We start from the raw sequence: 24,168 nt of genomic DNA on the forward strand, positions 1-24,168 counted from the left end.
GCGTTTCAATAACTAATACATACCAAGTGTGCTATGAACTGATAGCACGTATACTAAAGGTGTGATAGCACTAGTTCTATAACAGCATTTACACTATTCTTGATTTCTTTTTTCAAATTTTATTTATTTATTTTTATTTATTTATTAAGATTTTTTTTTGCAGTACATGCATTTTTTTCAGTTTAATCGTATAATAAAAGCAATAAAACAACATGATGCCGACATTTCCTTCTGAAAAAAATACCGTTATGTTATATGTCAATTTAGACCCTAAAACGATAAAACCCATCAAATGAAAGTAATAAAGGTACACAACGCCGACATTTCCTTCTGAAAAACGTTACGATGAACATTAAAGACATTTTTTTATTAAAATACTGTAAAACATCGAATCAAAGTGAAATAACTGGTCAGAAATTATCAGCGAGTCGGAAAAAATGCTTAATTTCTTTCAAGAAAAATTTGGTAGACACTTGGTAGACATGATACAGAATGGTGCAGGAAAATATCAGGTAAATCAGGTAGAATGCAGGTAAATGCGTACAGTATAGGCAATTCTTGCAAGGACAATAAGTCAATCCGATTTTTTTCCATAGCCACGCAGTTCATCAACTACAGACGTCATTCTCTATTAGATAAACAGACACACACAGTTGAACTGTTTACAACTCATCTCGGTAAACCTGACACGTGTAACTTCACACAAGCTGCTCAATAATACTAATATTATACCGAGATAAATACGACTCAGAAATCCATACTATATGTACGTTATTTAGGTTATCGTCCAACACATTGCTTGCATAGAATGTAGAATGGCCTTTAAGCTTCTGCCTTATTACCTTAAATCGCTAACCAACAAGGTTATGTTTTCGTCGAAATTGTTTCTTTGTTTCATTCGTTTCTCGAAAAGATACCCATTATGTCGAAAACTTCCATTTAAATTTTGAATGAAATCTCAGTGCAATTAGTTATTCATGAAGATACAGTATGAAGTAGCCAAAAATTGCACCGAATGTGGTTCCGCTAATCTTTGTATTTGGAGTGATCTCTAGTTTTATTTATTTATTTATTTATTGTTTATTTGTCCATTTATCACCTCATCAATTTATTTCATTCAATTATTTAAATTTAACTTTACATTTATTCACAAATTTGTCTAGCTATATTCACTTATCTTTTATTTTTCATTTAGAGTTTTTGTCAATTTTATCGGTAAAGAAGGATAATGATCCATTATATGAGAGTGCATGTGAAAGAGAGACTCCCTCTCTCTCTCTCTCTCTCCCTCTCTCTCCCTCTCTCTCACTCTTGGTTTCTCTCTCTCTCTCTCTCTCTCTCTCTCTCTCGCTCTCTCTCTCTGTCACTCTCTTTCTCTCTCTCTTCCAGACGTCGCCCTGAGGGGGGGCGGGGGGGGGGGGGGGCGGAGGCAGAGAGGTTTCTGGTTTGATTCCTTCTGTTTGTGCCGTAGTGTACACGGTACGAGGGCCTTCACAAGTGGACGTATTTCCATTTAAAATACGTCCACTTTACCAATGAGGAAATCCACCTTTAGTTTTTTTAAATCAAATTTTACATCTTGTCCTGATTTAAGGAGCGACAAATTAAGACAAACGAAAAACTGACTTTATAATGATAGTCCAAGTAACAGGTCCCCAAGACCACAGGTTTGTAGAAGTGAAAAATCAACAGCAATCAAATGCAATCAGATCCTTGCTAACGCATTTATTTAGGACCTTTGATTGTATTGTTATGCTATAGAAGAACATGGCATAAGCTTTAAGTATACCTTTCTGGTCAAAAGAAGATTGCTTTGAAAATTTTCCAGGATTTTTTAAAATAATTTATTTGGTTGAGATGTGAAGATACGCAGCTGCCTTGAAGAAGTTTTACAAGACAGTGAAATCATCCACTAAAATTTCAAATTCAATTTCAAAACTTTAATAACTCCATTGGTCATTTACATATTTATGAGCGTTTACACACAAAATTGTAATAATAATAATAATAATAATAATAATAATAATAACAGTTAAGTTTTTTCACTCTTCTTAATTTGCCAATATCTCCTGATGGCAATATTCGTCGTACAATTACTCAGCAATTCTTTAATCGTTTTATACATGCTATGGACTAGGGACGTCGCGTCCAAAGCGTGAGAATCGAAATGTAAAGCAAATGACTTGGAGGGCACAATTTCACAAGCAGTGACGTTCGGTGCTGCCACATATCTCTTAGTGACATCAAAACCCGGTTCTTGCCGAGTCGGAATTAAAGCTATGCGTGCGAGAATTCCCGTGATGTAGGCGTCCTCTATCGGCACCAATGGCACGCGCTTTGCAGTTTCGAATAACCTATTCACGACGTCCCCAGACATAAGGTAAGCTGGTCCTGCTAGATAACGCGGGAAATATGGATAAGGGAATACGTCACGAGAGACACCCCACCGACCCTCACGTAAGACCACGGGGATTTTATTATGCATCCCCATGAGCACTTTTCGTGGAATTGTGCTCAGTAAAATAAAGAGCAACTTTTCAGGGAGAATGAGGACGTCGTCGTCTGCTTTCAAAACGAACTGCGCATGCGGACAGTGCTCGGTTGCCCAGTGGAGGATTGACAGAGACTTGAGGGTTAAATTTTGATACGATTCAGCAAAGTCGTATTGTATGACGTCATTATACAGAGCCCCTTCCCTGGCTATTTCTTTGTCCAGAGGGTCGTCTACACTGCGACCGAAAATAAAGGCAAGGCGAACGCTTTCTGGAAGTCTTTCCCTAGCCCCCCAGGTTGTTCTAATCATGCGTCTGCGATCTATGTTCTGGTACGTAGACAGAATCACAATTAAAAGCATCACTTTGCCTTGACACAAGGCGGCGGGAGGCGACACCATTAAACTGAAATCTAGCCGATTTACGATGTAAGGTTTCTTCATTAAATGGTACTGTGGCTCGTCTGCTAAATTTGACAGATACAAGTTATACTTAATTAATTCCGGGTCACTAGCAGTGCTGTTCTCTGTTTTCTCCCCCTCGGCCTGGATTTTTACTAAAGGTGCAGATTTCTCTGAATCAAGAGCACGATCTCCAGTGAAGTTTCTCTCCCGGCGAAGACTGCCTTCCTGTAACATCTTATTGTCAATCTGACCACCAAGGCCTGTTCCATGAATTCCATGCAATCTGTTAGAGTCGTTACGGAATCTTAAGTCATCTGCCTGTGCACCTTTAATGTTCTGCTTGAATTCATGTCCATTCCTGTAAATATCTTTCAAGACATTATTGTGCTTCTTGATGCCGTCCGTGCCTCCTTGACCGTTATTTGAAATATCACTGTTGTTTTTTACTAGTTCAAAATCCCGGAGTGGTCTGTCGTCACTGGACTTTGAGCTTGTCCTTCCGCGTCTGAATGTCGAGTCGTCCTTCTGTGTAACTGGCCGGGCATCTTTTGGCAGGTTTTTCAAGTGCCCTTTGCTGTGCCCCAGAACATCATCCAAAGTCTTTAGGAGCAACACGTCCCTCTGGGAGGCGTGGTTCGCAACCCTTGGGGAGAGATACTGTTTCAGCAACGTTCTACTAACGATGAGCGTTAAGCACAGCCACGAAACAAGTCCCAACGCCAGCCATTTCATTAGTGGAGGCATGTTTATGTTGCCCGAGTGTTAGGCGGTTGCCAACATCAAAGTAACTTCAAAAATATAAATTAGCATCTCTTTGGCTTGTAAACATCCCTTGTCGGTGAGTTGTCAACATAGCGAATTTTAAACCAAAGTAAGCACACTCGTATACTAACCGAGTTAACAGTCAATAAGGACATCCTATTGTCCTGGTGTCTGCATTTTTGTCTCATCCATTTGGTTTAAAGCACGAGGAAAAAATGCACAATTATTTGAAAATGGCTACCGCAAGTACTTTTATCTTGTTAATTGGGGTGGCAAATGCATAATTATTTAAAAACTATTCATACTGCACATTTTATGCGTTCAGCCACCATCGTACATAAATGACCTGACCCAGCAAGGTCATGCTAGCGCATCATTTTGACCAAAATGTGTTATTAGTGTTCTAGTCACCCAAAAATGCAAGTTCAATGCGTGTAAAATTGGGCAAAAAATTATCCAACCGTTTACACTCTATAGTACATTACTTAGGTGACGCCAGAACATGAGTTACTTGACGTTTCCTTTATAGACTTTAAGGTATTGGGAGTATACTTCAGGTTTCAAAATAAAATGATTTTTGCAATTGATGACTTTGAAACGCGCGCTATGTATGGAACTATACATAAAATATAATTAACTTTATGAGCTAATAAAAAAAAAGGCTGGGATGTCCAAATATTGATTCATGGACGAAAAAGTTGAATATGTGACAAGGCATTTATAAGCCGAAGTGTTAGGGGTAAAATAATACTAATAATAATAAATGAATAAATAAAAGAAAAGAAAAAACGACTAGACATTTGCCAATTGTGACTTTCAGTGCCCTTGCTATGCCTCGTGTTAAGGAGAGCGCGTCCCACATTAATTTAATCGATGCGCGCTATACGCTACTGAAAAATCTTAATGGCCGTTAGTCCTTCTAATGCCAAAAGAGCGTGACAAGAATGAGGGGAAGAGAATCTATCCAATGAATCGTGCTAAAAAAATAAAATAAAATAATAAATATATAAAAATAACCATAATAACAACAGCTATAAAATATAAAAATTAAAAAAAAACAATAATAATAAAAAATAAAGGCGCAAAATTCACGTTATCCAAAGATAATAAAATTCGATAAAAATGAACGATATTAATAAATACATGACAAATAAATTGGAATATTAATAATATTTTTTTTTATCTGGGATATGTATGCAATTTATCTTTATCACCAAGGAATACCGTATTCAAAAACCCGTCTATTTTAGATTCAGTATCTACGTGTAGTTTTTGAGTCACTCTCGTATATAAACTAAAGTAATTTTCGTATTTCGTTCGTGACAGTAAAATGCGACATTTAGACCTTGGAATGGGTTCATGTTTAGGGTTTTAAGTCCTGACTTTCTCATCGATTTCGGATTATATATACCTAAGTACGTGATAAAGCAGGGGTTGCAGAAATATCTCAGATTATTATTATATAATCAAGTTTATTTCATTGCTATTAATATTATTTCATCATGAATTAACTGGTTGAAATTCCCATAAAATTTCGATTTCTTTTGAGTTAAAGTAAGAACTCGCACCGTCTGCCTTTGAAGATGCTGAGGTGTTACGTTTGGGTATGGACGGATGCTATCTAGTTGAAATGCTTAGTTGAAATGCTTGAGTGCTCCCCTTGGGGGGGGGGGGCTTTTCAACGCACAGTAGGCCTACCCCCCCCCCCCCCCCCCCGCCCTATGAGACGCGTACCACTTTTTCACATGACATGTTAGTGCACAAACGCGCGTGCAAGCACAAACTCTTCGTGTAATTTTTTAAAAGTAATACTGAAAAAATATTAAATCGGGACAATGCTGAGTTTATGATCCTTTATTCCAACATAAATTTAATTAATAAATATGATTAAAAACATAAACGAGAACTTTCTATAAACGCATGAACACCCGTTGACTAAAAAGTTAAACGAATACCTAAATACTGATGTTTTTCTGACAGACAACATTATTAATACATTTACCAGAAAGACAAGTATAGTGAGTCGAGGTAACTTAAAAGTGAATGAGAGTATCGACAAAATGTTGTGCTTAGGAATAAATACTGGCACAGTATTTCCTGAGAGTTCTTGACTCGTTTCAGATCTATTCGTAGCAGGCTGGTGTAGAGACTAAAAAGTTCGGTAGCTTAAATTTCCTCATGTAGTTCTGTTCTTTTTCCATCTTTAAGACAAATAATTTCACACTGGTGGATAATCCAGAGCAACATACGGAGTAAAAATAATCCAGTTGGAAGAGAAAGTTTATCTTCAGAGCTGCATGCGTATTGCCAAGTTGTGCATCTGGACGGGTAACGTCTAGAGTCAATGCCGAAATTTGTGCGTTCGTTAAATCGTTCTGATCTTCACAGAGTACAACTTTGAACATCAACCCTGCTCACTGAAGTAAACGTTTCAGCAGTCAAGCATAAATCAACCAAAGTCGAACAAAAATTGTGCAATTTTGAACTTCAACTGTACTATATATAAAAGGAAACTGGCATAAACAAATCAATAAATAAAAACAGCAATCATAAAACGCCATCAATTTTAGCATTCTCAGCTATTCCTCTTTACTTGATTAAGACTTGAGGGCGTTCTTGTCGCCTAAGTTCTTTGCGGCGCGCTGAAGCTTAGCCAATTTGTGCGGCGACGTTTTCCCATATGTTTTGGTAATCCAATAATAATAGTACGAATGGGATCCGAAGATGATGACGTTGATTAACACTGATGACCATATTACAGTCTGAAACAAAAAAAAAAAAGAAAGAATGCAAAAGTCGCATTTAAATACATGTAGATCTAAGCCTTTATCAACAACAATGGCCCTATTCCAACCTGATGCAATAAATAAATAAATAAATAATAACATATTTTATGAAAAAAAATGCCGGTATGCTTCATCCCAATAATAACACATCCCAATAATAACACTGTGTTATTATTGGGATGAAGCATACCGGCATTTCACACCAACAGAACGTCTAATGGAGGCAAGCGACTTGATTGTACGTTGCTTTGCCTACAAAAAATCCTTTCTCAACTATCACAATCGAACGTGACCCTCTCTGTCTCTCTCTCTCTCTCTCTCTCTCTCTCTAACGGAAAAACACACACTTAAAAACAAAAAAAAGGGAGGGGTTTTAAAAATAATGATTTAAACTTTGCATACATCAGGATTACAGATAACGAATTCCAGAAAACGCTGTGTAGGGAGTAGTTTAATTTTACTGGCAGTTTACGTGTAATTGGTAAGACGACCCTTGATATGGGGTTCGGGGCCCGCTGAAGGGCTCCGAAAATAAATGGTATTTTAGAGGGCGAGCGGTGCCACTTGAACTATGATTCAACTAGTCAAAATTCTGATTTCATGAGGGGACCATTGTTGTGGTTTATTTTTCAGAAATCGAAGGGGGGGGGGTGAGGGGGTGAGGTTAAAATGGTAGAAAAAAGTATAGTGAAAATTGAAATTATTTCATAACAAAGATGGCCAGTTCCCATCAAGGTAAAGAATAATAACTAAAGCCGAATTTACATATTTTAAATATTTGTATACAATGTATAACTATTTATAGCAGCCTGCAGTGAATAAACAATGAACTACAGTCCGGAATTGATTTTTGCTGTGATATAATTATTATATGATTACGTTATATCTTTAGGCAACAGTAGACATTTCCACCAAAGGTAATTTTTTAAAATAAATCTGAGGGAAATGTGCCCCATCATTGCTACATGTTTCGTCTATATGCAAATACATGTACTAGTATATAATAATTAAAACGGCGAAGGCCTGAATCATCACTTACATAAATGAGTTATACAACATCTCCATTTTACACCCTGCTACCATAAGCCACATTCACTTCAATTTCTAAGTTGTCCTCCTGTTAAATACTACTAGATCACACAAAGTGTTCGAACAAAATGTATAACAGGCCATAAACCCAAAAACGTGCACAATAAATGACTCAGCATGAACGTACTCGCTCAACTCGACCTCTTCCGTTCGCTAACCGCACGTTTACTTTATTGTTCTCATTCTTGGACTTTATATCATCAATTTAAAAAAAAAAAAAGATTAAAAAGGGCTTCCTATACCACTTGATTGCTGTTTTCAAAGTTCTGAATGATACGATCTCAACGTCAGTGAAGTTGTGTGCTTTTCATAAGAACTGCCGGTAGCGTTTAATCGACCGTCAGAATCACTTACCCATTTTGAAACTGTTCTTTTTGGCGGACCAGCCATATCATTCCACATTCTCTTCTGTACAGTGGCACTTGGACGGATCAAAAGAGACCCAACTTTCCTTAGCGCCGAATTCATCTTCAAATCAAGGATTTACGCGAGAAAATGATCTCCCTTCCCACACACTACGAGGTCTCGTGCTTATTAAAGCCGGTTACTTATGTCATCACCTACTTCCCATGTAAAATCTGACCAAAGGCGAAAAACCCTACAGCTGAATATTATATTTATTACTTCCTTATATAAATTTTAACCAAACACAAGAGTGACTTTTTCTTTTAAAGAATATTTTCATTCAACATTTTCAGTTTTACGACGGTATGAGGCCGAGGAGGGAGGGAGTTTAACTGATGTAAGCGGGGTAATCAAGGTCAAGGTCGGCCCGTGAGTCGCTTCCCATGAAAGTTTATATCTCCGGAATTGTGACCATTTTTTGTTTGAATGACTGAGAACTGTTCGTCATGGGGTTGGGATTTAATTGTAGATTCCTTTTATTTTATATTCTGTACGCGCTAAGGTGCATCAAAGGTAAGAGATTCGTACATAAACACTAACTGAAATGTACAAACTCGAGATTCCCGTTTCGAATGTTGTCAGTGTTGGTGTTCACTCATCAGTCATAGTCCTAGAATATGGTGCGGCAAGCCGATTCCCCCAAATGCGCACATATTTGTATTTGTAATTTGTAATAGCCACAAACAAAATATTCAAGGTTATTTCTAGGGTATAATATCATTTTAACTGTACTTTCACATCCATTTTATCCTCTGGAGTTACTAGTAAATTTTTATCAATCGTTATCAGACCTCCCAAGCTCGGAGGTACCAGTAGAGAAATCTGGAGTTTAAACATTCATTTTCTGTCTTAAATAAATCACAGACTTATAACTTCTTTACTTATGTGTCGAAGTTTTTCAGACAACTAACTAAGACCCCTGGAAAGTGTCCAGTAATGAATATATGAAGGAATTATCCAACAACTTCAGTGACTATAGGCCTTGGTGTAATTAAAGCAGTAAGGTCATTAATAATCTCCAGACTAGACTTACGGATTATGTCCTTGCACATGACAAGATTTTGATATTATGGTCTGGATGTCAAGCTGTCACCTTTGTCTGACACCTTGTACATTCTCAGTCAGATATGCTATATCTGTTTAAATGTTTACTATTATTTCTTTCAGTTCACTGTGCAGCGGCAGTAGGTGATGGATTCAAAGTCTGTCCAAATACACTAACAGCCTACTCCACGATAACAAAGAGCCACAAGGCCAGGTAAATAATAATAACATGTCAATTAAAATAATTTTTATTTCTTATAAAGCATCCTCCCATTTCATCACACTTAACATATAATATACTGTACAATTTGAATTTCTTTAAATACAGTACCATACAGTATTATTGATTTTAAAATAAACTTTGAAAGTAAAAAAAACAAAAAAAAAACATGTTCGTGATTTTTGAAGATGCTTCATTGCTTCCATAATTAAAGAGCTTGTAGTAATTATTGTGTGCATGTTTTGGCCAAAAAAAAAAGTTTCCTGGGATAAACAATGATTTTCCATACTTACCAATGGTTAATGAATCCGCTCATGACTACATTTAAAGCTACTCCATGCTTTTTTCCTAAAAAGTTCATTTTTTTTGTGTGTGATTTTTATCTCTTAAGAGATTATTAAGTTCCGTGTGGTCTGATGGCAAGCACAAATTCCTGAAGAATTGCAATAATCCCTGTTAAGGCAGTAAAGTATTTTTTAAAAATTTTTATGAGTTGCTTACAATGTTTTTACTGTGAAATGTGAATCTCATTTGAAGAGTTATTATCCCTTTAATTTTGACTTTTTATTTTAAACAATTTCTAGGCATAAATAGTAAAAACTATGCATCAATGAACTTTAAAAAATTCCCGTTGTCAGGTGTTACCAGTTTGTTGATAAAGAAGTGATGTGGGACAAGGCCAGAGACATCTGTTCTGGAGCAGGTGGGAAATTAGCAGAAATATATGATCTTTCCACTGCAAAGTTCCTCAGGTCCACATTGAACGGGATGACTTCGTGGGACAATGAAGGAGTTTGGATTGGAGGCAGAAAGAAGAGTGGAAAGTGGTATTGGGCCACAGGCAAGTGTTCAGTATATATTGTATATATTGTATATGATATAATATATTATGATTTTTATGTTTAATGCAGTTCTATGTGCTACTCTCCCTTCCTTCTCTCCTAATCTCTGACTCACAAATTGGGACCCCACAAAACTATTAATGATTTTAATGTTTAAACTTAAATTATTGGTATTATTTAGTACTATGTGATTAATGTTTTTGTTATTGTAATTGATACATATCTTGGAATTTTTTTAAATATAATAATTACTCTTATTTGGGATTCTTATATAAAATGTGCTTTTTCTCTGTTTCTGTTGATTTTTTTTTTTTAGATATTTAATCCTATAGATAGATAGATAGATAGATATGTTCTTTTTCATGTTATTAAGAGAGATATTATTTATGATATTTGATATGTAGGAAGACCTATGGTATTCACAGACTGGGCACCAGGGGAGCCTGGTGGACTGGACTTCCCCTGTTTTGGTGGAGACTGTGTCTTAATGAGGAGAAGTGACCGTTGGAAGTGGTCAGAGTGCTTCTGTAAAACCTTCAACTATGTCTACAAGTTCATCTGTCAGTTTGGTAAGTGTTTCAGTGTAGTTTGATATTCAGGATGATTTTTTAAAAAATTTGTCCAGTTGTTTTTAAACTAGAATAAGGGATGGATTTTTGATGAAATCTCACAAATTTTGGTATTTACTTCAATTCACCTGAAGAAGGCATGGGGATAAAGCTGAAATGAAGTGACCTCGGTGTAGGATGTAAGCTTCAGTATGTGAAAGTCTGAAATATATTGACCCCCCTGTAGAATGTAGGAACCAGCATGAAATAAGGCTGGTATACAGTGTAGAACAGAATGTTAGCTTCTGTATGAAATGAGGCTGATATATACTAGTAGTCACCTATGTGAAGAGGCTGAAATGTATTGACCTCCATGTGGCACGTAAGGTCTATTATGAGATTTAATTATAATTTGTTTGATAATAAGTAAAATTGTTCATTAGCTCGATAGTTGGATTAAAAATGAAAAAAAAAATTCATACTGCGTGGTATGAAAGTTTTTTGGATTGTTTTTGATAATTTTTCATTTATGTTTGATAATACTTACCTAGCGGTGGGTAAAAACCCAGTGAAATGCTGAAAACTGACCAGTAGCCATTTGCAACGAGCAGTTATGAAAAATTTTCTGGGCCAGAAGACATTTTGCTGAACTAAATTTTTTTCTTCATGATTGTACTTTAGTTTTCACAGAGGAGTATGAAAAATATAGATAAATGATTACTTACTGAATGCTAATGGTAGCTCTTAAAACTGTTGTTGTGAACCATCTGAATAATTTTTTTTTTTTTTTATCATTGAAAATTTTATCAGTCTTGACCAGTAAAACTGACAGTTTCAGCATTTCTGGAAAGGATTCTAGTGGGAATGCCGTTTCAGTTGCCAACACCTCCTTTACCTGTGTTGTTTATTTTCTTTGGACTCTCTCACATGCTGAGATTGGCTGAAATTAGTTCAGTGCTAGCATGAACTCAAAGGAGAAAATGAAATAAATAGTTTCAATGGACCTGTAATGAGGTATATATTGAACATGGTCTAGGGCAGAAGTACATCTTGTTGGCTTATATAACATCAGGCTGTGAGTAGAGGTTGCTGACAGCTGTAGTGGTGAGCCAGGCTATATTAAAAATAAATAAATAACAAAAAAAAAAAAAAAATGAAATTAATTTAACCTAAACTAAAAAGGAAGTTCCAGAACATGTTGATCTAATTTTCATGTATTTTCTACAGAACATTCTCCATATTCTTTATCACTATCTTTTTTTTTTTTATTTTTATTTTATTTTATTTTATTTTTATTATTTTTTTTATTAATAAGGCCACACTTTTTTATTTTTATGGATGACATCCTCTGGGGACCCCAAAGTCGGTGCGAGCGGGCGAAAAAAAAAAAAAAAACAGTCCAAAAAAAAAAAAAACTGCTTAAGAAAAGTTATGTTTTCAGTACACAGATGGAAACACTAATTTACCACAGAAACACGTATCAAACTAACAACATGTCTTTATCCATGCTCTCAAAATATTAAAGCTTTGTGAATAGGGCCTATTTCGTAGAAAGGTAAAAAGTCATGAATATATATGCTGCATATTACCAAATCTATTTAAGGTTATTTCATGCATTCTGTTGGTATAGCATCCAATAAAACAAATATCAAATAAACAGCATGTCTTAATTTGTACTCTCAGAAAATTAAAGCATTGTAAACACTTCACAGAATTGTTAAAAAAATGAAGCAAAGATGGGCCTATGCTTCCTACTACTAAGGTAATTTCGGTCGATGCCATTTTGTCTACTTCGACTCAAACGCTAGCAGCCAACTATCGGGTGGCCTGTCCGACCTTCAGTCCACCAAATACCACGACGCTCTTGTCGACCCTTTTTTCGCTCCAAAAAGAAACTGGTATGTGCTGCTTTGGACAGAATGTCACTGAAATTTTCCGGGCGATGATCGCTGGCCGCGGCCAGCCTTTCGTATAATTGTAAAAGGGTGATATCTCCATGTCCAATATCAATGGCAAACCAATCCAAAAAGACGGCCCCCGTTCTCTTTATGACTTTAATTGCCGTGTATTTTGAAATTAAAGCAATAATAACTCTTCGTTTCGGCCAAAAAATGAATTTTCCTGGAGTAAACAACAATTTTCCCATACTTACCAATGGTTAATGAATCCATTTTTACATTCAAAGTTAGTCCCTGGTTTTTTTCTAAAAAGTTTGGTTTTTTGTTAAAATCTCTTAAGAGCTTGCGGAATTAGCCGAGAATTGCCGATTGCATTTTCCTGCAAATTCAATAACGATGTTTGCGACAACCAACTTCCTTGCATGGGGGGGGGGGGGAGCGGTTTGGGGGGGGGGATTTTTTTTTTTTTTTTTTTTTGGAGAACGGACGAAAATCGGTGCGCGCGCAGGATGTCATCCATAAAATTAAAAAAGTGTGGCCTAAAAAGGAGAAATGAGCAGTCTTATTTTACTAGCACTGTACTTGCAAGGCCATGTTCTTAGATTAACTTAACTAGGAGTCATTTTAATATCTGATATATCTTGTATGACTGTCATTGCAAATTGTCATAGACATTGTAAAATGCATCAAAACAAATCGATAAATTGGTTGATAAATAGATCAATAAATGGACAGGGGAATAGATTTATAAAAACTAGTAGTGAGGATTAATAATTTAAGGAACATCTCAGTCTGCACAGCCAGACTCGTGGCGCGTCTCCATTTGAGATGAGTTGATTTAACTTAACTCATACCTTCTGATTACTAAATTTTTAGGGAGAAAATCTAGACTGATGGTTCTGTTGTCAAATCCTCATTTCATTTATTTATTCAAATCCATTTATGTATACTGTAGACTTGTAGTAGTTACATAGCTGTATTTTTAATCAGATGAAATGATGAGTCGGTTTGTTCTCTCTTAGAAGTAGAGTGGAAAAGGGCCTTGCAGATATAATATATTATGATATATATCATATCATAATCTGAAGTGTTATTAGTTATGTTGCTACCGGCTGGACAGTGGTCATCAGCTGGACTGAATGTGGTCAGAATATCATATCATCCATCACCTAGCTAGGATGGTAGTCATCTTCGGACACTTTTCACTGTACATGGAGGCAGTGTTGAATTAGCTTCTAGGGGAAATCAGAGATAATCAGACTAACATTCAGTGTAAATGTAGCTTATGCAGCATTGATTTTATTATCTGCACCATTCCCAGTGATGATCAATGAGGATGAACTACTCGTAGCTTGTCTGCAGTAGTAGGGAAGTCATTGTGCCAGAATAAGGCCACATTCACAACAGAGTTGATCCATGGACTAACAGATCCACAGATCAAATATAGTAACTGGCTCGTGCTGCCAGTAATTACGCTGCAGGATATTCAGGGCACAGACCGTGATCATAAGACATACCGCGAATAGAAAATAGAATTTAGAAAATAGACATTGCATGTGAATGAAGCCTAATAAGGAAAAAATCTGGAGCTCCAAGATGGTTTGGATGGATTATAATTTTCACAGTCACAGTAATTATAAGTAAGATATTATGTACCTAACAGTGATTGATAACTTATCCATTTTGCAAGTGCCCTGCCAAATTTAACTGGTCGAAAAAAATACTTGCCAGGAAAAAGGGATTTATATGTGCTAGCACTTACATTTATTTACCCTGCCCCTGTACAAAAATATTTTAAAAATGCTTACAAAGGTATCTGCCTTTTTAGTGTTATTTGGGTGGGTGAAAATTCAGACAATTGTATTAGGAAGAGTCACTTGGCAGTGCTCATTCAGGCATTTATGTCCATGGGCATTTTTACTTGTTCAGCAGTTGCAACTGATTATTTGTCCAAGACAAATGGACAAGGTTTATTATGAGGCCCTGCCTTATTAAGATTATAAAGTTTTTTTTTTAATATGCAGCAAATTACTTTGGTTGAATTGCATGCCTTCAAGAGAGTTTTAGACCTAAACCTTACAATTTGTTACCTCTTTCTTACAGATGAAACAGATACTGGTGTTTTTCAAGCAGATACCTCTGACAATTTAGGTAAGTAGATACTATCCTAAATGTTTGTGTTCGTGTGTATGTATTTATGTGTGTATACATGTACAGCAGTGTGTATGTGTGTGCGTTAGTGTTTGTGTGACTGTGTGTGTAAGAGCGTGCATGTATGCAAATATGTGTTTTTGCCTGTTACGAATAATATGCCCAGGTAAGAAGAAAATAAATTTCACCAATTCAGCCTTTTAATTTTTTCACACATCAGTAATGTTTCCAACACTTAAGTGTCATAATGTTAAGCCAAATAAAATATTTAACAGACCTATCAAAAAGTAAGTTGAAAAATGGGACACTAGTATTTTGATTTGGTCCCTTCATAGGATTGAAATAAAGGAACACAGTTTTGATATGATCCCTTTATAGGATCCCATTGAAATGTTACCTGACTGGCATATTGCCCCTGGTGGATTTCATTTTATTCAAGTCCATGTCTGCTGGAGCAGTATGGTAACAGTGACAGATCAGATTTAATGAGAACATGGCACTTGCTCATGGAAACTGTAGTTAAGACTGGGTTCCAATACTTAGATCGATCTAACAGGATCAATCCATGTGGGAGGGGTTTATCTCTAAATTGCTTTCAGCTAAAGCGGTTTTGATGTCTGGCACGCCTACGAAAGCTGCTAAATGATAATTAATTACCCACTAACAGCTTCAGTAGGCGTGGCAGACATCTAAGCCTCTAAAGTTGATTGCAACTTAGCGAGAATCCCTTTGGAGATAAATTGATCCACAGTTAGTATGATAGGGTCTGGGAATGGTCCCTAAGGTTCAAAAATGTTTAAAGATTTGCTTCCCTGGATTTATATCTTTCTTTTTTATCTCAGAGACAGAGCGGCATTACTTTTTCATTCATGGGCCTTAAATAAAGATGGAGTCAACTTTGAAGAACAGATTATTCTTGGCTTTTGACAGATGTGTCTTTCCGAGAAGCAAGATGTGGAATGACTTCTGATGGGGGGGGGGGTTGTTGTTGGCTTCTGAAAAATATGTCTTTTGTAGTTTATTCTAAAGTAGATTTTAGAAATTCCTAAGAAACAAATTGCAGATCAGATTTGTTTCAAGGATTTGTGTAAGGCTAAGGACATAGTCTAAAATGACAGCTTTTTGAACTTGACTGGGATCTTATTTTTCATAAATAACATCTCTTTTGTAAGATTATCTGCAAGGGCATCACCCTGGGTGAGGCAGACTTTCATTGAAATAAAGCTATCCTGAAAAAAAGAAGTATGGTGGTGGTGTCATATGTATGATATCCGTCAGTAATACTAGCCATTGGTCATAACCAATTGACCTGTACATATGAAATCAGAATGTAAGAGAATAAGTTTTCTGTTGGGGGGTTATTCTCATCATTAAATTTGTACTACAGGTGCATTCTCTGTGACCAGTTTTAAGGCTGATAGACCAGTGAGTGGGAAGGCATATGTTCTGGTTCTCATGGCCATTAGATTCCATGCCAAGGATTGTGGGTTAGAGAAAACATTTAGAGAAGCAGGGATTATCTTGAAGTAAATTTATTGATTTTTGGAGGTTATCACAGAATCAAGGATACAACATTTAGTCAGAATTGAAAGATAATATAAATGATACCACATTCATGTATACACACAGTCTTATCAATGTGCGTATCCAGTGAAGCCTGAAACTGACAGAGAAAAAACATAAGACTAGCCTTGTAATAGAGGTTGGTTGTCAGTACACCCTGAAACTCAGGGTGAAAACCACTAGCACAGGGCTGATAACAAAGATGGGTTACCAGTGATCTCTGACATTCAGGGTGGTTGGAACAGGAGGCAAAAAAATGGTCATGACTTAAGACAGCAGAACGGGAAATTTTGAAGCTAATTATGAAAATCCAAAGAATCTGTCTGAGCATAAATGAGAGAGAGAGAGAAGGGGGGGGGGGAGAATTGATACAGCATTGATCTTCGTCATTTTTAGGAGATGCTTTAATGCTTTTGTAAAATTGCTAATGACATAGTCCTGTTTTAAAGCTGACTATATTTTAGGAATCATGATACAAACAGTAGGCCCAGGGTTAAAAAATATGGATAAATGGTCATATAAGGCTGACCTTCATTAATGCTTGCAGCAAGCAAATCTTGAGGTCTTGTTAGCTTCAATTATTCAGCAAAAAAAGGGAAAAAAAACGAAATAGACATTTGCTGCTGAAATTTTGATTGCCACGATTGAAATCTTTATAGAACCTCAAACAATATAAAGTCAAGTTAATAAGACTCTCAGGATAGAATCTTGGGCAATATACTTGGATCAACATTATACTGTTTCGATCTGTTTTAATTTATTTTTCACAACCAAAATCAATACACTGAAACAGTATTACTTGTAGTAGCCAAGTCAGCTGTATTTTTAGAATATGGCAGGAAGGTATATGTACCTTCTTTCATGTAGAGGTAAAGGCTGGGTTTATAAAATGATATACTTATTATACAAGATCAGTAAGCTTTACAGTTCATCCCTGGTCTTTGTGGATAGATCTTACACTGTTGAATTTCTGAGGAGCAAACATCCCAGCAGCATCATATGTGACCCACATGAATTCTCATCTGCAATTTAATTATCACCACTAGGTTTTTACCCCCTGCTTCAAGTTGAACTTGGTAATGGAATTAAAACAATGGAAGTTACAAAGGACACATCATATACTCCAAACACAATATTTCCTATTGAACCGAATAAAAAAAGGAACAATATGTACAGACACATCTGTGTCTGTACATAAAAGTCATAATCCTGATAATTTCCTCTAGCCTGGATCCTGTGCTGTTGGATTTTCATTTACTGTGAAATGAGGAAAATGGACTCAGAAATGCAGCCTAGGTATCCATGTTTGATTGATTATATATATATATATATATATATATATATATATATATATATATATATATTACAGTTTACACGTGCTGAAGGAATCTGTATCAAGAAAAATGCAAGGGACATTTTAAAATATGTCTCCATGACCTAATCAGAGTACTGGTTTGGATTGAATCAGTCTATAATCAAGTAGAAGTGGTAAATCAGTTGAACTCTTGTAAGGAGGCCAGTTTGAGAAAATGAAGGAGACTTTTAGGAATATAACGGCTGGCTTTCACAATGAGCAGTATTTTGAATTACTGGGGCACTCACAGATGATGAAAGGTAAAATGCTTCGTGTAGGGAATCCAGTGGTTTAAAAATGGAGCAGTTTGTGTGTAATATTTCTTAAACTGTAAGCAGGCTGACTTCACTGACTGGACCAGGGTTTTGCTGGAGGGGGATAGGGTGGAGTGCATGTGCAAGAATAATAGTTCACTTCACTGTAAAGTGGTTGATGAAATTTTTATGTAAAGTTTCAGGCACATGGAATCAGAAAACTGCTTGGTTTTGACTTTTTATTTATTATTATTATTTTTTTTTTTTTTTTTGGGGGGGGGGGGGAGAGGACTTGAAAAGCTAAATGATCTGCCATTGGAATTAACTTGTATATCACAGACAATTTTACCAGTAGCATAATAAAAATATACTGCACATGTATATATTTATTATACTATTATAATAAAATATGCCACACACACACACACACACACACACACACACACACATAATGTGTGTGTGTGCGTGCACCGTGCATTTCTTTTTGTAACATCTTTGGTGATATATACCTATAACCTGTATAAAAAATTATTAAGTGACATATTCTATATTAAGTCTATTTTATATATTCCAGGCTTGGTAGGTATACCAGTAGGGATAGGAGTAAAGGCACACTGGCAGTTGTTCTGGCTCTAAAATAATCCCTGCAATAAATCTACTAATATAATCCATCTTCCAGGTCTGGTAGGGATAGGGATAGGAGTGGGTGTGGCCCTGGCAGTCCTACTGGCCCTAGAATAATAATCTCCATAATAATCTCTAATATAACCTATCTTCCAGGTCTGGTAGGGATAGGGATAGGAGTGGGTGTGGCCCTGGCAGTCCTACTGGCCCTAGAATAATAATCTCCATAATAATCTCTAATATAACCTATCTTCCAGGTCTGGTAGGGATAGGGATAGGAGTGGGTGTGGCCCTGGCAGTCCTGCTGGCCCTGGGGATATGTCTAGGCTGCTGCATATGGAGAAGGTAAGATCTTGTCTATTTATTTATTTATTTATTTATTTATTTATTTATTTATTTATTTATTCAAATAATTGCAGGTCAAATTATTTGTAAATTAATTATTATTATTAGTTTTAAGCCGAGCAAAAGTCTTTTCTGACTCACAATTTGTTCTAGGTTCTGTGTCATTGGGTCTATTAAAAAGGGTAAAGAGGCCTAATTTTCAAATAAAAAAGTAATAATAATAATATTAATTAATCAAATTGCTAGCTTAAGCTCTGTAAAATTGGTCCACTAGCAATAATTAAATGTTATTGATACAAAGTGAAGCTCGATTTCGGTTCGTTGTGATATTATTGATAGTTGTTTATTGATAGAGGAAGCTGAAAGCTTTTTAAAAAGATTTGAATTTTTAAGAGTTTTGAAAAATATTTTCTGTTTTTCAAAATATGTAAAATATTTTGAAAAATATTTATACATTTTTAATTGCCATTTTCCAGAAGAATTTCTCGCGAGGATTCGGACACAGGTCGACAGTACGATACCGTGACGTACTCGGAAGTGATGAATGCACAGAGAGAGGGGGTCATTTCTGATAACTCCAGGAATCTGGAGACAGAAAAAACTACGTTGACTGAGACAGAAGCTCCTCCTAAATATGAGGATTTGTTCGGGGCTAGCAGTGGTGCTGCTGCAAATGCGCCCTCTGGTGAACAGTTAGAGATGTCTGAATTTTCCAGGTCTGAACCGACACAACCAGAATCATCACAACCAGAACTTTCTCAACAAACGCAATCTGACGCGTCACATCCATCTGGCACAGACCATTCGCTTCCTGTAGAATCTCAGCCAATGGAATCAGCTGGTGCTTTGGACCGTACGGAAACTGAGCCTGAGGTGGCGTCACAGATCGTCTCTCAACAGCAGACGTCTGCTGGAGATGAACCCTTTCCAGGTCAACCAACTACAGAAAATGGGGATGTTGTCCCAGAAGAAGGGGCTGCAGCAACAGACCCTCTTCTGTCCAATCAAGCCATTTCCGGTGATACGGGAGGTGATTTGAAACACCAACAAATCGCAAAACCTACCAGCGCTTCCCAATAGTGTCTGCAGATATTGATTTTCTTAAAAAAGAGCAATTATCATTGCATTTTATGGGTTCTGATCAATGCGATCGCCTTTTGTATGGCTTAAATAATTAGCGACAAGGCTGCTGCATGATACTTCAGTTATAAACCACTGGTGTATGTGTTGGTATCAAATGTGAATAGATACTAAAAGCATTAAATGGGACGGAGATATAAAACGAGGCACATAAAGATAAAATGTGGGATTGCGTATTTATAATGCACAGTGATAATACGCCAAGGTATTTAAAGTGGTGGGGTTCTCTTTTACTGAAATCAGTGGTGTGACATACTAACCCCCTATTTTTAGACAATTTCTGACCTTTATTGAAAAGTGTTGTCCTCTTACATGTATTTATAAAGTGTTAAATCATGACATATTCTCCAATTACAAGCAATAAAAATGTTTCTTTATTCATAGCTGTATAGTGCTAAGAAACTGATGTATGTTAAAAATGAATGTATTTGTGATGTTTGTCCAGTATTGTAACAAAATAGGTCAGTATAATGTTAAAAAATACAATGCAGGCAAAATTTATGTTGAATTTCAGCAACATTGCATTGTGGATTTATGTGTCAGGGAATCTGCATTAGTTTTATTCATTAACGATATGAGAGCATTATTATTATTAGTATCATTAACCACGTGTTTATGTTTGTGCCAAGAGGCCGACATGGTGTTGCAATTATCATTAATAAGGTGCATACAAAACGAGTGCCCACCAAGAGACACGACCGAAAACAAGGACAGTGTGCGTGTACTGGTAAACATTGTAGGATCTGCTTCTTAATTTGGTTACTGGGAATGAATGAGAGAAGACAGATCATTTAGCTGAGTCCTGCATTTCAGTGTGTACAGTAAGAACGTGGTCACATTTTTATTTTATAATTTTTTATTTATATAATTACGTGTCTGTCTCAAAGGATCTGCCTCTAGACCTGTTTAATTTATTTATTTTATTTTATTATTATTTATTTATTTATTTATTTATTTATTTATTTTTTTTATTTTTTTTTTTTTTTTTGCTAGATGTAATCATAGTAGTTTGTGCTAAATCTGAAACATAAGCAAGGGCTTTCTTATTATTAAAATAGGAACAATATTCCATTTGCTCTGCGACTGATTTTTATCTTGCATTAAAGTCAGCGGAAATGTTTTCTGAGCCATTTTCTCCAACAAAGTATTTTTTGTTTGTTTGTTTGTTTGTTTGCTAAGGTTCCTGGTTAATGTTCTTCTTAGGCACTGGATCATACGTAAAATTAACAGTCTTGAAATCAAAGTAACATTCCTTTTTTGTTAAAATTTTTATTCTAACAGGTGAAATGTCATCAGTGCTGATTCATCATTGTACTCGTAGTCACTTTTAAACGTATTTTATTAACCGGTTACCTCGTAGGAATATGTTAACCATATCGTTACACTTTTATCGATTTTTTTAATGGTAAGGAAGTTAGAATTTAACAGTTCCGCCAAGTAATGGTTTTGTTTGGATACGGTCACAATAATACATTTTTTTTTTTTAATTCAAATTTTTATACTAATGGAATAAATATTACTAAATTTTCCCCGCTGGTCGTGTTTAGCGTTGTTTATCAATATGTTGCAATCATCTACCCCTGAGCGTTGCTATAGAAACAGGGCAACGACCCGGCTGTTACACGCCATTGTACTTATTTTGGGAACAATTTGGTTGCAAGGGGGGGTGGAGGAGTTAGAAGTCGATTGTCATTTGCTCTGACTGGGTGCTATTTTCCGTATACAGTTCTCTGGATACTGCGTTGTAAAGATTTAATGTGCTGCACAGGTTAATGATACTGGTGCAATACGAAAAATATGTCCACCAAGATTTTTGCCTTTACTCCGAGCCGTGTAGTTTTAAGTTACGATTAAAAATGCATGTGAAATAGGAAAGAAATAGTTCAAGGTGCAGATCAATACTAGCTAGAATTTGCACCTATTTGAGCTCGTTTTCTTGACAAGTTTTTGACATCTTAATTCTTTAAGCGAATCCTTGCAACCAGATTTATAATAAAACAATAAGTTCATCTTATCTACAATATATACATCCAAGGTGATAGCTAAACTTGTAGCCGAACATATGAAATCAAGATAACTGGGATCACTTTAATTTCAATAAGAACACTGCATGTATAGTAGCTTTAACATAACGTTGTTACAACGATAACTGACCAAGAATTAAGTGGACAGGTAGTAAACGTTTAAAACTGAAAGAGGAAGACCTCAGGTCTGTTGCAAATATTTTATTGCTCTCATGTAAAATCTACAATGCATTGAAGCTGTTCTGGCAAAAGCACTATCCAAAGTTTTAACAACAACATAGTCCGTCGCATACTTCTTTGTGAAGCATATTCTAGTAGCATAACTTCCAAGTTATGTTGACTCTCAATCATAAAAGATACGATGTCGAAGCTGCCTTAGGTAGTATCTTAGGCGCACAGCGAGTAAGAGCATAAAGAGTCACTTTTGATGCCCTCAGTGGGACACCTAATGATTTAAATTTCAGTGATTAGAGCTAGGCTTTGTTCGCAGTAACGAGCGATTGAGTGCGTTAATTAAACCAGCAAAGGTCTCTGTGTCTTATCATTGGATAACACGGATTTCACACCGTTAACTTAGTGAACACCACTACCGTCTGAAATGAAAAGTAAGATTTCATTAGAATCCTGTTTATAGTGTTCATGTTCATAGCAGAACAGACTAAAGTGACGTTCAGCATTTTCTCTATGGTGCCAGAACCTATGAAACCAACCAAATTATCAAGGCAGACGAATAAAAAGCAGTAAGCCAGAAAAAGCAGTATCAGTAAGCCCTTGACATCAACCGCCATTCCCTGCCCAAACTGCAGCAAATCCTTTCTAGCAAAGATTGGCCTTAGCAGCCATCTGCGCACACACAGAACACAAATCACTAACTCATAGGATGACTAGATGGTCCTCGTTCATTTCGACGGACGAACCATACATTTATAGTGTGATGAAAAACTGAAATTACGACATCAGTGTCGTGTCATGTGCAACAACTCCTTTTCTCTTTATTGAAAACAATGTCAGTCATTAAAATATTGGTGAAAGTAAAACACATACCTGGAACGCAGACATTAACATTGTTGTAGTCAGTCAAGTATCTATTGTACACCTGGCCGTAAGGACAAGGTCTGGAGAAGGCGTTACCAGCTTCGTCACACTGGATGTAACAGCGGGGGTCGCTGTGCTCGTAGTAGAAACGGTTGGGAGCGTAAACCTTAGTGTGCTTGCCGTAGTGGTCCACGCGGTACACGCTGTTCAGGGGTGGACACTGGACTATGTACATGAAAGAAAAGAGAAGAAATTATAAATAACCTTATTTCTCCTGTTATCAGTGTGTAATCACATATACCGGTATTTGTGATTACTACGCCGGTCAGAGTTTACGTAGGTGCACTGCCAGAATAAAGCAGATCTGAACTAGAAAAGCACACGTAGAACTCTGACAAGACAAATAATTGACCACTTATTGACAATGATTTAAGAATGTGAGTTATATAGTTGACTATGCTTGACGATCAATGTCTCATTTTCTTATCACACCTGTTTGAAAATAGGCATGCTTTAATGAAACTGTTAGAAACCATTCTCTCTCATGTTGAGAGAGAGAGAGAGAGAGAGAGTTGATCATCATGTTATATACTCACAGTATTCATGGCTGCACTGGTAAGCAGGTGGATGGTACACCGGCGGTGGGTAGGTAGACGGTGGGTAGGTTGGCGATGGGTAGGTAGACGGTGGGTAGGTTGACGGCGGGTAGGTTGACGGCGGGTAGGTTGTCGGGTAGGTTGGCGGTGGGTAGGTTGGCTGCTGGTAGCCCTGCGGTTGGTAGCTTTGTTGTTGTCCGTATCCCTGGCGTGGGTAGGGAGTTGATCGAACAACAGCCACACCGATGGCGACAACAAGAACTTCCAAGATCTTCATTTTCTTTAGACGCCTGTGCTGCAAATGTGATTGAAGTTCCCTTACGTGGATGAACCGGACTGTGACTGGTAAAGTGCGCTGTAAAATGTGGCTTGCTCCTTAAATACCTGTCCATCTAAACGCTGATGTGAATGAAGGGATGGGATTTACAGCCGGAGGCTCCTTTAAATTAATTTTGTAATCTAATGAAGAGGGATAATTACGGTTTGTGCGCCTTGGGTGCTGTATTTGGAACCTTTGCCATCTTATTGAAATTCGTGTCAACAACGGAAGTTTTACCTTCCTCCAGAACGAAATTTATACAGATGTTTCCCC

General features: G+C 36.6%; 3 protein-coding genes and 1 long non-coding RNA gene across 4 annotated transcripts; 1 reads left to right on the forward strand and 3 right to left on the reverse strand.

The window, feature by feature from the left end:
• Positions 1 to 1,925: 1,925 nt before the first annotated feature.
• On the reverse strand, positions 1,926 to 3,920 carry LOC106157012 (uncharacterized). The gene has a single exon (XM_013532518.2). It carries the CDS (start codon positions 3,638 to 3,640, stop codon positions 2,033 to 2,035), a length of 1,608 nt encoding a protein of 535 aa, XP_013387972.2. The 5' UTR covers positions 3,641 to 3,920; the 3' UTR covers positions 1,926 to 2,032.
• Positions 3,921 to 5,497: 1,577 nt separating this feature from the next.
• Positions 5,498 to 8,294, reverse strand: LOC106157331 (uncharacterized). The gene is made up of 2 exons (XR_001237790.3): positions 7,888 to 8,294; positions 5,498 to 6,420 (listed from the first exon to the last, which is right to left on the reverse strand). It is a non-coding gene; the product is annotated as an uncharacterized LOC106157331 (long non-coding RNA).
• LOC106157358 (uncharacterized) lies at positions 8,289 to 21,455 on the forward strand. Its single transcript, XM_086997448.1, has 7 exons — positions 8,289 to 8,451; positions 9,106 to 9,196; positions 9,841 to 10,047; positions 10,453 to 10,613; positions 14,594 to 14,641; positions 18,694 to 18,781; positions 19,258 to 21,455. The coding sequence occupies exons 1-7, from the start codon at positions 8,385 to 8,387 to the stop codon at positions 19,859 to 19,861; spliced, it is 1,266 nt and encodes a 421-aa protein (XP_086853574.1). The 5' UTR covers positions 8,289 to 8,384; the 3' UTR covers positions 19,862 to 21,455.
• A 676-nt stretch (positions 21,456 to 22,131) lies between these two features.
• LOC106153435 (uncharacterized) lies at positions 22,132 to 23,948 on the reverse strand. Its single transcript, XM_013527363.3, has 3 exons — positions 23,577 to 23,948; positions 22,990 to 23,205; positions 22,132 to 22,538 (listed from the first exon to the last, which is right to left on the reverse strand). Exons 1-3 carry the CDS (start codon positions 23,851 to 23,853, stop codon positions 22,519 to 22,521), a joined length of 513 nt encoding a protein of 170 aa, XP_013382817.2. The 5' UTR covers positions 23,854 to 23,948; the 3' UTR covers positions 22,132 to 22,518.
• Between the last annotated feature and the right edge of the window lie 220 nt (positions 23,949 to 24,168).

This window comes from Lingula anatina, chromosome 10, assembly GCF_051362555.1.
Source record: "Lingula anatina isolate TDL-2025a chromosome 10, LinAna3.0, whole genome shotgun sequence".
Lineage (NCBI taxonomy): Eukaryota > Metazoa > Brachiopoda > Lingulata > Lingulida > Lingulidae > Lingula > Lingula anatina.

Coding starts and splice junctions, on each gene's coding strand:
- LOC106157012 (XM_013532518.2), bottom strand. CDS start 3,640: ATGCCTCCACTAATGAAATGGCTGGCGTTGGGACTTGTTTCGTGGCTG.
- LOC106157358 (XM_086997448.1), top strand. CDS start 8,385: ATGGGGTTGGGATTTAATTGTAGATTCCTTTTATTTTATATTCTGTAC. Junction 10,048..10,452: donor TGGTATTGGGCCACAGGCAA/GTGTTCAGTATA, acceptor ATATGTAGGAAG/ACCTATGGTATTCACAGACT. Junction 18,782..19,257: donor GGCTGCTGCATATGGAGAAG/GTAAGATCTTGT, acceptor GCCATTTTCCAG/AAGAATTTCTCGCGAGGATT.
- LOC106153435 (XM_013527363.3), bottom strand. CDS start 23,853: ATGAAGATCTTGGAAGTTCTTGTTGTCGCCATCGGTGTGGCTGTTGTT. Junction 23,206..23,576: donor CCAGTGCAGCCATGAATACT/GTGAGTATATAA, acceptor TCATGTACATAG/TCCAGTGTCCACCCCTGAAC. Junction 22,539..22,989: donor TGTTAATGTCTGCGTTCCAG/GTATGTGTTTTA, acceptor TTTTCATTTCAG/ACGGTAGTGGTGTTCACTAA.